The following is a 13,025-nucleotide window of genomic DNA, read 5'->3' as shown; positions in this document are numbered from 1 at the left end:
ACACACTTATTATGTTACTGTTATTTGCAAAGTCACATAATAATTTCTGATTGGCTACACAATATTGTACTGGAAATGGCACTGGGAAATGGGAAATATTAATCAGAATTCTTATTCTACTACATTTTGGTTTGATAATTCTGCCGTCTCTTCATGTGCTATAACTGTAGAGCAAAACTGAAGAATGTTAACTCACTGCTTGTTTCAGTACTATGGACAGAGCCTATTAATTCTGAGATCCAGCAATTGACAGTATCATATGGGGTTAATGGTGGGGGAGGTGTTATATTTGATCTCATCAACCAGATTTTAGGCATTCCAAACACTTTAGTTTGAAACTTATGACTAGAGGGAAGATTCTAGAGAAATCCCAAACCCAGTACACGTCAAAAGCTAGTTCTAAAAAAAAAAATAATTTCTGTAATTTCAAAAGTGATTTATGATATAGCACAGGGACCCACCTACAAGACTTAACTAAACATTGTATACATTGTCTAGTATTATACCATTGTAAACATACCACTAATGTAAACATCTTAACTATGTATACCATTAAATATGTATATCAGCTATGCAGAAGTGCTTGAGATTGCTTGAAGCTGTGTAGTTTTTAAAATGAAAGCTTCTAACATGTGTCCCACTTTACGTCATCTGTAGATTTGGCTATAAATCTCTCTGTTGGATGCAACTCTTCCTTCTTCTTCAAATAGCAACCCATTTAAGACAAAAAAACAGCTGTGGGTAACCTCCTTTGGCATTGGAATTGAAGAATTAGAAGAAGATAAGAAGAAGAAGATATTGGATTTATATCCCGCCCTCCGCTCCGAAGAGTCTCAGAGCGGCTCACAATCTCCTTTACCTTCCTCCCCCACAACAGACACCCTGTGAGGTGGGTGGGACTGTAGAGGGCTCTCACAGCAGCTGCCCTTTCAAGGACAACCTCTGCCAGAGCTATGGCTGACCCAAGGCCATGCTAGCAGGTGCAAGTGGAGGAGTGGGGAATCAAACCCGGTTCTCCCAGATAAGTGTCCACACACTTAACCACTACACCGAACTGAATTAGAACTCAATGCATGTATTAAATGCAATTAAATGGTCTTATGAAATGTTAAAGGCTAATTTATTATAACATTTCATTAGACTATTTTAATTTGTTTATACATGCTTTGAATGCTAATTCAATACCAACACTAAAGGAGGTTACCCGCAACTGTTTGTGGCTTATACATTCACCACTTTATCCTATTAAGTCCTACCCATGGCTTTCCGAAGTGTCCCTTGCACATCCTTATTCCTCAAGCTGTATATGATTGGATTAAGCATGGGTGTAAGGATACCATACAGAACAGGCAATGCTCGGTCCTGCTTCTGGGAGTATATGGAGTTGGGCTTAATGTATGTGAAGATGATAGTGCCAAAGTAGATGTTGACTACAGTGAGGTGAGAAGCACAGGTTGAGAAAGCCTTGAGTCGCCCTTCTTTTGTGCGGATTCTGAGGATGGCCAAGACTATGTAGACATAAGACACCAGGGTAACCAGAAAGGAACCCATTATTACGCCTCCACCTACAACAAAAGTAGCAATTTGATTGCTCAAGGTGTCAGAACAAGACAGCTGGAAAAGGGGTGGGATGTCACAGAAAAAGTGCTGAATGGCATTGTCCCGGCAGAAAGACAAAAGAGACATCATGCCAGAGTGCACACCTGAGTTAGCCAAACCTAAAATCCAAGCAGCTGCTGCTAAACAGATACAAACTTTGGGTCTCATGAGCACACTGTAATGCAATGGATGGCATATGGCAGCATATCGATCATAGGCCATGACACCCAGCAGGAGGCATTCAATGCCTCCAAAGGAGATGAAAAAGAACATCTGGGAGAAACAACCAGCTAGAGAGATAGTTTTGTCCTGGGAGAGGTAATTCATTAGCATCTTGGGTACAGTGGTAGTTGTATACCCAATGTCTATGACAGAGAGATTGGCCAGGAAGAAATACATGGGGTTGTGGAGTCTCTTGTTGAAACTGATGATGAGAAGAATAAGAGTGTTCCCAATCAGGGCCACCAAGTAGATAAGTAGAAAGAGACCAAAAAGAATGAGCTGGGCTTCAGGGTTGCTAGAAAGACCCAGGAGTATAAATTCTGTGACAACTGTGGCATTCTTCAGCATTTGATGTGATGTCTCCATCTATGAAAGAACAATAGGTGGGATATATGTTAGTGGAGGAGATATTGTTTGGGGGATGGTTGTTTCATATTTTCAAATAAAATTAGCTTAGGAACACAATAAAAAAACAACATTTTCCATATCAGTGTGGCCATCTTTAGACAATGTTTAGATAGCTTTGGGAAGCTATCATCACCCTTTTGCTTTCCCCATCTCCTTCTTTTCTGAAAACCTACTTTTAAAATGGCACAAAATATAAAAGTCATAAAATAATAGAGATTTCTTTTCTTTATTGAATATACACACAAAATAAGATGGAGTTGTAGACAGTTGAAAACAAAGGTTTATCAGTTTTTCCCACTTCTCCCGGTCAATTTTATGCCCCCCCCCCTTTTGGGAAGGGGTTAATCTTCCCTCTGAAGGTAAGGAGACCAAACACAGAGAGCAGCTGATCCATAGACTCAGCACAGCTACTGAGCAAACTCTGCCCAGTCTTTCCATTCTCTTGCTTCCATCATGTAGAACATGCTTCTAGCAGAGATTATAGTGGAAGCAGATTTGCAGAACCATGAACCTAGTGAGTATATGACTGTGATGAGGTTATTTGAAGTTTTGATTTTTCTGCTTATGTTTTTAGATATAATGCAACCTAACCAAGCTTTCAAAATAAAATAACTCCAGAGAGTAGCTATAAACATGCATAGAACCACCCTTTAAGGGACTGCACAAGAAAGCACAAAAGAGCTGAGTGCCAGGGAGCAGGATGCTTCCCGCCAGTCAACTGTTTTTTGGGCTTTTTGCAAACCCTGTTAAAAAGGTCTACAGTCCCTTCCAGTTAGGTTTGTTGGGCCACAAAACACAAGCTAGTTCAATTCATGATCGACTCTCCCATTTCAGTTTGTGGTTTGGCCACGAACTGACACAAACTGCATTTCTCCAGTTTGTGCCCATCCCAAATATTGAGTTTCGCTTCAGTTGCCAAGGATGAATCTTCCCTCTATGAATCTGTTTTTTACATTTTCCTTTGCTTGTGACCATCACTCTATCTCCGAACAGCAGATTCTACATATTAATTACCCATGGAATAACAAGTATTTCCTCTAGTCCATTTTGAATCTATTTTTCATCAAGTTATCTGGTTGCCCCTAAGTTCTAATATTCTGGGAGAGAGAGAAAAATTTCTTTCTTAGTCTACTGGCCCATTGTCCTCTGCAATGTCCTGCAAAAATATGATTGATGGTATTAAAAAATTGAGCAATTTACATTTTTAGCAATACAAGAGGGGTTGGATAATTAAATGTATACATCTCTATGTTCCTTTGAGGAGGGATCACATGCAAAATATAAAACCTGCAAAATAGGATTAAAGACAAATATTTCAAATAATTGCTTTCAGATGGGTGAAGAGAAGCAACAACAGAGAAGTGCGAGTGAGCTGTGCTTCTCTAGGCCAGCATTCTGTACCCAACAATTGCAATTCACCTGCTTCTCAAATGATTATAAGTACCAAATAGTAGAGACGTTTCTTCTTATACCTGTTGTTTTATTCTCAGCAGTTGTCAAATATACTGCCATGGAGGTACAATTTAGTTAACATGAAATCCATGAATACTTGTTAGAAATCTTACAGATGAAATCACGGTTAGTTAAGTTCATGGTTATCCCCACAATGCAGTACTGACAGTGCAATCCTATATATTAGAAGCAAAAAATATAATATATTAGAAGCAGGAAACCAGCCAGGGAGGCAGTGGGGTCCTTGGATGACGAAAGGGTAAAAGGATTACTGAAGGAGGATAGGGAAATGGCTGAGAAGCTGAATGCATTTTTTGTCTTCATCTTCACTGTGGAAGATGGGAAGTGTTTGCCTGCTCCAGAACCACTAATTTTGGAAGTGGTGTTGAAAGACCTGAGTCAGATTGAGGTGACAAGAGAGGAGGCCCTACAACTGATTGATGAATTAAAAACTAATAAGTCACCAGGTCCAGATGGCATACATCCAAGAACTCTGAAAGAACTCCAAGTTGAACTTGTGGATCTCCTGACAAAAATATGTACTCTTTCATTGAAATCTGCCTCCGTTCCTGAGGACTGGAAGATAGCAAATGTCACCCCCATCTTTTAAAAGGGTTCCAGAGGAGATCCAGGAAATTACAGGCCAGTCAGTCTGACTTCAATACCGGGAAAGTTGGTAGAAACCATTATCAAGGACAGAATGAGTAGGCATATTGATGAACACAAGTTATTGAGGAAGACACAGCATGGGTTCTGTAAGGGAAGATCTTGCCTCCCTAACCTGTTAGAGTTCTTTGAGGGCATGAACAAACATGTGGACAAAGGGGACCCAGTAGATGTTGTTTACCTTGACTTCCAGAAATCTTTTGATAAAGTTCCTCATCAAAGGCTCCTTAGTAAGCTCGAGAGTCATGGAGTAAAAGGACAGGTCCTCTTGTGGGTCAAAAACTGGCTAATTAATAGGAAGCAGAGGGTGAGTATAAATGAGCAGTCTTTGCAGTGGTGGATGGTAAGCAGTGGGGTGCCTCAGGGCTCAGTACTGGGTCCCATGCTTTTTAATTTGTTCATTCATTATTTGGAGTTGGGAGTGAGCAGTGAAGTGGCCAAGTTTGCAGATAACACTAAACTGTTCAGGGTAGTGAGACCCAGAGAGGATTGTGAGGCACTCCAAAGGGATCTGTTGAGGCTGGGTGAGTGGGCATCAACGTGGCAGATGAGATTCAATGTGGCCAAGTAATGCACATTGTGGCCAAGAATCCCAGCTACAAATACAAGTTGATAGATTGTGAACTGGCAGAGATTGACCAAGAGAGATCTTTGGGTCGTGGTAGATAACTCACTGAAAATGTCAAGACAGTGTGTGATTGCAATAAAAAAGGCCAACACCATGCTGGGAATTATTAGGAAGGGAATTGAAAACAAATCAGCCAGTATCATAATGTCCCTGTATAAATCAATGGTGAGGTCTCGTTTGGAATACTGTGTACAATTCTGGTCACTGCACCTCAAAAAGGATACTATAGCATTGGAAAAAGTCCAGAAAAGGATAACTAGAATGATTAGAGGTTTGGAACACTTTCTCTATGAAAAAAGATTAAAACGCTTGAAGCTCTTTAGCTTGGAGAAACATCGACTGCGGGTTGACATGATAGAGGTTTACAAGATTATGCATGGGATGGAGAAAGTAAAGAAAGAAGTACTTTTCTCCCTTTCTTACAATATAAGTACTTGTGGGCATTCAATGAAATTGCTGAGCAGTCAGGTTAAAACAGATAAAAGGAAGTACTTCTTCACCCAAAGAGTGATTAACATGTGGAATTCACTGCCACAGGAGGTGGTGGAGGCTATAAGCATAGCCAGCTTCAAGAGAGGATTGGATAAAAATATGGAGCAGAGGTCCATCAGTGGCTATTAGCCACAGTGTGTGTGTGTGTGTATTGGCCACTGTGTGGCATAGAGTGTTGGACTGGATGGGCCATTGGCCTGATCCAACATTGCTTCTCTTATGTTCTATACAGAGGTTATGTCTTTTTTTAACCCACTGATTTCAATGAAAAAGCATAGCTCTGTTTAGGATGGCACTGTAAATTGAGCAAGCCAGTGTGGTGTAGTGGTTAAGTGTGCAGACTCTTATCTGGGAGAACTGGGTTTGATTCCCCACACTTCCACTTGTACCTGCTGGAATGGCCTTGGGTCAGCCATAGCTATCGCAGGAGTTGTCGTTGAAAGGGCAGCTGCTGTGAGAGCTCTCTCAGCCCCACCCACCTCACAGGGTGTCTGTTGTGGGGGGAGAAGACACAGGAGATTGTAAGCCGCTCTGAGTCTCTGATTCAGGGAGAAGGGCAGGGTTATAAATCTGCAATTCTTCTTCTTCTTCTACATTTATTCTAAAATTGCCTGTGGCTCAGTAGCAGAGCATCTGCTTTGAATGCAGACAGTCCAGTTAAAGGAGTGCTGCTTTAAATGCGGCACCTCCAGTTAAAAGAGTCAGGTAGTAGGTGATGTGAAGGAACCCTGCCTGAGAGACCTGGAGACATGTTTCCAGTCTGAGCGGACAATACTGACTTTGACTGACCAATGGTCTGATTTAGTACATGGCAGCTTCATGGATCTCATGTGATTCTCTCCCCAAACTACTAAATTAGCATGTTTCTGCATTAAAAAAAAATTGATATCTTGCCAACTGAGAGAGCAATCCTACTCCAACTCAGAGATCAAGATACTGAGGTCTATTCCGTAGGGCTTACTGTCAAGAAAATGTTAAATAAAATTGTAGTGTTATTGACTGAGGAAAGAAAATGTTCTGCATGAACCTCATGCTTTTAAGCCTAGCTGCTGCTTTTCTTGTGTATATCGACACCAAAGCTTAGAAATCCTTTCCCTGCAGTCTTCCCTTAGCTACCCGCCCTTGCTTTCATCTTCAACAGTTATCTTGTTTTATGGTTCAATTGATTCTATCTTCTGTTTAGGGGAGGGGAAGGCAGCATAGTATTGCCTTATCTCATCAGATGTTGGAAACTAAACAAGATCAGTAATTGGAAGGTAGACCACCAAGGAAGACTCTGTAAAGGAAGGCAATGGCAAACCACCTCTGCTTCTCATTTGCCTTGAAAGCCCCTCATTGAAGTTTTCATATGTTAGCTGCAACTTGATGGCACTACACACAAATACATCTTCTGTTTTGTTTTATTGGTGTTGGTTTCTTTTTACTCATGTATCTCCTAATTTCAAATAGCACTCTGTGTGTGTGTGGTCACTGTATACTGCTTTAGGACTGCTTGCCATTCCATTTTTGTCTGATGAAGTCTGCTTAGAGCACACAAAAGCTTACATTCTGAATAAAACTTAGTTGATCTTAAAAGTGCAACTTGACTACGGCTTTGTTCCTTTGCTTTAGACACTGTTTGCGATGGAGTGATCTATCAATATTCTAAACAAATAAATACTTTTAAACAGATGGGAAAATTTGTTTCTCTACACATAAAAGTCAGCACTTGAACACTTGCTCTCACCAAAACAGAAATGAGGTTGGATCAGTTGGTCTCCTCAGTATAGCTTCCAATCCACACAAAAGTCCAAAGATCCCATATATAGCCTTTTCAATGGTCAAATGTTCAGTGAAAAACTTCAACAATAAAGCTGGTGGGATCCATTGCGATTAACAAATTGACTAAAATACAGCATGATCATTTGGTGTGAATACAGGCGAGATCTCCAATTTGGAGGAAAATATTGTAATGCTGCTGCATTTATTTTAATATGACATTTGTATTAAATTGAATGAGCAGCACATTCCATCCTTGGTTAGTTTTACCTTGCTGAAAAGCAACATCACATATTTGGGATAATAGTTGAAAAAAATCAGAGGTGTTTTTAATGGTAGGTTTTTCTGAACTGCAGTTCTGCATGTTAGTACACATCTTTTCCTATTTAAAGGCACAGAAACTTAATTGTAATATTACTTTTTAAAAATATAGAGAGATACATAAAAACCAACCCAAGTACAATAAAGAGATCCTTCAAGTACAATAAAGGGATTCTTCAAGTACAATAAAGGGATTCTTCAAGTACGATAAAGGGGAGGGACGGTGGCTCAGTGGTAGAGCATCTGCTTGGGAAGCAGAAGGTCCCAGGTTCAATCCCTGGCATCTCCAAAAAAGGGTCCAGGCAAATAGGTGTGAAAAAACTCAGCTTGGGACCCTGGAGAGCCTCTGCCAGTCTGAGAAGACAATACTGACTTTGATGGACCATGGGTCTGATTTAGTATAAGGCAGCTTCATATGTTCCCACCCACCCAAGCTGAGGCTATGCCTGGCAGGCATAATAACACCTGGCAGACAAAAGCCATACATGACAGAAACTCAAAGAAAGAGGATTACTGGGCCAAACTGAACCAAACGTGCTACTTGGATTTTTCCGCTATTATCTGTTATACTGCAATTCAAAATTGTTTTGAGATGAATTTTAAACTGAACAGTTGGTTATTTTGGAACACAGTAAAAACATTAAATAATTGCAAGGTCTACTTTTGTTTTCTAAAAGATTTTGCTACAGAGTGAGAAAGTTGGTATCTTAATCAAATCACAAGCTTTGCCAAATTAATGGTGCAAAAACTGGGACCCTGTAAAATAATGCAAGAAGCTCATGGGGGGGGGGAGGAGTTTATTTGTGGTCAAATGATATAATTAAGCAGCACTTACTCCATTCTCCTTGATTCCTGCTGACTTGTGATGTGGTTTCTTCTCAACTCAAGAAGAGTAGGTGCAATAATAATCTTGTTTTGGAAGACATGCCACTTGCAGCTAAAATATTGTGTCATGAACTAGCAGACAGGTGGAAATACACAGAACACTAATCAATGATGTAATACACGCAAACATGCACAGTTCTATACACTGAGATTCTTCCATTACTTCTTGTTTCTTGGTAGTGTGGCCAGAGTTGCTCTAAACCAAGCTAATCCACTGTGTCCTTCACTTTGACAGTTTAGTCTATCATGATTCATGGCACAGGGAAGTGGACCAATGTCTGAATGTTCTAAAGGAAAGCACTGAGTTTACAAAGCTTTCCCATCCAATGAAGGCCAACTGGGATTTCATAATTGCCACACAATGATTCTTTCAGAATGCTTCAATGTTCTGCAACTGCCTTAAACTCCTGGGGAAACTGAGAACCATTATTGTCTACGACTGGGAAGGAAATGTGCTAGAAGTACCATCCTTCAATTATTATGGGTTAGATCCACTCTACTTTTCCACTGGTCAAATCTTGGTCTAGTCTTGGTCAGGCCTCAGATTCAGCAGAAGCTCGCAGGAGCACAACTCCTGAACCTTTCTGAGGGTTCCCCCTCCTCCTTCAAACCTACCTTGTCCATTGAATAGTAGGTGCAGCTGCATAACAATCCCTGGATTAGGAGAGCAGGAAGGCAGCCAGCTACCAGGAGCTTTGCCACACACCCCATCAGCCCTCTTTAACCCCTGAAGAAGCGCATGCCACCCTTTCTCCACTTCTTATGTGATTTTGGGCAGCATGTGGCTTGCTGGCCTTTTGACTGGGGGGGAGGGCAGCTTGAGGCTGGCTGAATCTCTAGCCAACCCAAGAAGGCCTCGCTCACCCAGGGCTCACCTTTCTTGCATCGGGTTGCTTTTGACTGGGGGTTGGTGGTATATGCTAATGAGCTCCACTACCTATTTTTCTACAAAATGACCCCTGGTCTTGGTATATACACAAGCACAATGTGCCAGAAGGATTGAAAGTTCTATTAGAGTAGTAAATAGCCCACCCATGCATTTTTAATGAAGGGGGCTTGGCCAGTGACGTCACTTCCGGTGACATCACCGGAAGCTGTGTCAACCCATGCATTTTTAATGAAGGGGGTGTGGCCAATTACATCACTTCCGGTGACATCACCAGAAGCTCTGTCAACCCTTGCATTTTTAATGAAGGGGCGTGGCCAGTAACGTCACTTCCGCTGACGTCACCGGAAACTGCGTCATCAGGGTCATGACCCCAATGACGTCACCCAGGTCATGCCCCCACCACCACCACGTGACGTAGCCAGGCCAATCAGCGTCTACGTCCACCCCGCCGTAACCTAGCATTCCCGCATATTTAATTAATTAAGCACCTCCTCCGGGAAATGACCTTACTGACGCACACCACGTAGCGTAGCCAGGCCAATCAGCGTCTACGTCCACCCCGCTGTGACCTAGCAACCCTGCATATTAATTGAGCAGGCCGGAAACCACATGTGTAGCCTCCTCCCCTGCCCCCTTCTCCAGCACCACCCACTGCAGCGTCATGGCACCCCACCCTGGAAATTGGGGGCTGCCACTGAGAAGGCCTGAGTAGGGCCATGTGACCCCTCTAACAACACGCCCAGTCACCCCTGGCCAATAGCAAATGGGGCCCATCCCCACCCAGCCCACCCTCACCAGGTTATTTTAGGAAAGAAGCCATTTGTTCTTGAACACACGTGCGCAGGCTCTTGCTGAGAACATGGAAACTCCAGCCAGACCCTTGGTATTTTCCAGCCCGCTGCCATTGTTGAGACAAAATTTTAAAAGGAGATATGTGAGCAGTTCTGAGGATGAAGAATTTGTTCCCACAAAGCTCCATTTCCCGGGGCCTGTTTTTGATGAAGAGACATGCATTAGTATGGACAACGGAGAGACAACAGCTGACATGCTAGCTAAAAATGGTGTTTCCCAAATTTTTCTAGGCCTCCTGGAAGATTTCCCAGGCACTCAGGAACTTATTCCCTACAGCACCCAGGTTTTCCAAGAGATTCCTGATTCCCAAGAGCTGATTCCAGGTGAGAACTCTATGGCACAGGTAATTTGGGAAAGGGGGAAAGGGGTGGGGTGGAATAGAAAAGGTTATTGGAAAAACAGGCTTTGCATAGTGCTTTTAACTGAAAAAAACTGCTTTTAATTTTCTAGTATTCTGCCTGCATTGAGCCACAAATTCCAGATTTAAAATTGGCTGAAGCCCCAGAGGAGAATATTCCTTCAGAAGCAAAAATCTTCACACAGGTATGGACCCCAGTTGTTTAGTATTGTGTGGTGGGTGTGGGGGCTTGTCAAGTCTTGTAAAACTAAAATAAATGCTGTCTTTTTAACAGGAACAGCCAAAAATTCCATTTGGCATGACACCCAGGAAACGAGTCATTGCCATGAGAAAGCTTTTAAACATGGGAGTTTTTGAAGATTCTGACTGTATGCCACCCCGAAAACGGAAATCAGCAATGTCAGCATTAGTTTGTGCTACTGTCTATTCGATAACAATGCATTGTATCAATGAATTTTTACATGATTCTTGTGAAGGATGCCAGCTTCAATCGCCCAGGCAGAGATCTCTCGCATGTCTTACGTGGTCTGAACAAATGGTAGATCGCAAGGTTAAATTTGTTATAGATGAAATGTCAATACATTCAATAATGCAAGTTGTGACCTCAGTTGCCTAGTCATTGAAATGTCTGCTCTTCACGCAAGAGAATATGGACCAAATATTTGATTTGTTAAATAGAGTGGGAGACTCGCCAAATTCGTGTAGAACACTTGAAACAATTTTGAAAAACTCTGACAGTGCAATGGTTAAATATGTTGAAGGTTATAGCAAAGATTTGCATTTTCGTTCATTTTTTCTGTGCCAGAAAAAATAAAATGGTGTTTCTGTTATGTAAATAAAAGATATTGCAGCTGCTTTTTAATGTCTGTTTTTGAAATAAAACCTGTAAATAGACTGCAATTCCATTTGTCACTGTCTGTAAAATAAAAAAGAACCTTTTAAAGAAAGGTGTTGTCATTACATGTCTGGACTTGTCCCATATTATCAGATGCACAGGTCATGCCCCCATGAAATGAAGGCCTGGTGGGGGGGAGGGTGCTGCACGCTGATTAAATCTGGCAGCATTTTAAAAATTCCTAGGATGGTTAACCCCCCTCCCTATTTACTGGCAGCTGTTTTTTAAAAAAGTTGGGGGGGGGGGTTGCAAGAGAGAGAAAGAAGGCTGTACTCTGATTAAATCTAGCAGCATTTTAACCCCCCCCCAAAAAAAAAACAGTTTGAAAAAGCTAATTTTTTTTCATTAGGCCAACATGCCCCTGACAAAGATGATGGTGGGCCTTCTAAGGAAAATTTATCTCCTCCCTTATCCCTGTTGGAAACCAAGAGACACTTGAAATCACTGTCTGATAAAGTTTAAATTTTTGATTCACTGTTCTGGATTATGATTTTAAAAGCACGCTTAATGTTTAATTTTTATATGATTGGGGAAATGATTTGTAACGTTGTGCTTATGTAATAACTAACCACTATAGATGATAAAAGGTGCAGATCTGATGTGGGCTCTAAGCAAAACAGACCAGACAAGCAAATGCTAGGGGGTGCTATGAAACACAAAGGAACCCTGCCAGGTGTCTGTCCGTCTGTCCATCTATCCATCTATCTATCTATCCATCCATCCATCCTATATTTTTGCTGAGATTTGGCATTTTATCTTCATGCAATCTTTTTCTCCTAAAGATGTCACAAACCAGAGATTTCCTCAGAGCACAAGGAGCTCCACCCCGTTGAGGTCTGGACGTGGCCATAAAGCCTTATCACAGGAAGCCAAGCTGCAGACTTCCATGAAAGGATCATCCACCCTGCCCCAGCCAAAAGGACGTGGTAAAGTGAAAAGAAAACATGCACCCCAAACAGACTGTGCTTTTGAGCCAACCTCTAAGAAACAGAAAATTGAAAATTCTAATATTGATGCATCTTTTACGGGCATGTGTGGGAGCATGCTAAAACTGATGGCAATGACAACAGCTGACTTGCAAGCATTTGCTGACCTTGCAAACAGTTTGCAATCAATGGGTGTAGATACCTTCATTGCTGCTTTTAAAGGCAGCCTTATGGCTTTCTGGGAAGGTTCTGAAATTATTTTACAAACTGATTTGGTGTGTAAAAGCAGGGCTAGAGGCTGTCAGCCCCGCATTAATATCACTACAGATGCCCCTTTTAACGAGATATGTGGACGTTTGTTGAAATTGCTTGGCATTACAACAGCTATTGTGCAAATACTTAACAACCAAGCCACAAGCTTTTATTCTTTGGGGCTAGTTGGCTGTTACAAGCCCTTAAATGCTGCTTTAAAAGACTGCCTTGTTGGTTTCTGGAAAGACTGTGAAAGAATTTTACAAAGTTCTACTGTATGTCCAAATGGAGAAGCCCTGCAGATATGAGGGGGGCAGGTCAGGGGGCATGGTCACACACACAAAAGGAAAAGAAAGCGTTTGAAACTGAGAAAGGTCTGGCAAAGAATCCTTCAAAAGCGTCTCAAGAATGCAAAAAAGTTT

At 41.7% G+C, this 13,025-nt stretch overlaps 1 protein-coding gene across 2 annotated transcripts; it reads right to left on the bottom strand.

The window, feature by feature from the left end:
- Window positions 1-1,241: 1,241 nt before the first annotated feature.
- Window positions 1,242-9,516, bottom strand: LOC132583962 (olfactory receptor 5AP2-like). 2 transcript variants are annotated; one of them, XM_060255721.1, is made up of 2 exons: window positions 9,505-9,516; window positions 1,242-2,160 (listed from the first exon to the last, which is right to left on the bottom strand). In XM_060255721.1, exons 1-2 carry the CDS (start codon window positions 9,514-9,516, stop codon window positions 1,246-1,248), a joined length of 927 nt encoding a protein of 308 aa, XP_060111704.1. In that variant the 3' UTR covers window positions 1,242-1,245. The 2 variants fall into 2 exon arrangements, with proteins under 2 accessions (XP_060111704.1, XP_060111703.1); XM_060255720.1 differs by lacking the exon at window positions 9,505-9,516 and having other exon boundaries at window positions 1,242-2,187.
- Window positions 9,517-13,025: the final 3,509 nt, after the last annotated feature.

The sequence above is a fragment of the Heteronotia binoei genome, chromosome 15 (assembly GCF_032191835.1).
Source record: "Heteronotia binoei isolate CCM8104 ecotype False Entrance Well chromosome 15, APGP_CSIRO_Hbin_v1, whole genome shotgun sequence".
Lineage (NCBI taxonomy): Eukaryota > Metazoa > Chordata > Lepidosauria > Squamata > Gekkonidae > Heteronotia > Heteronotia binoei.
This window is presented reverse-complemented; position numbering and strand designations above follow the sequence as displayed.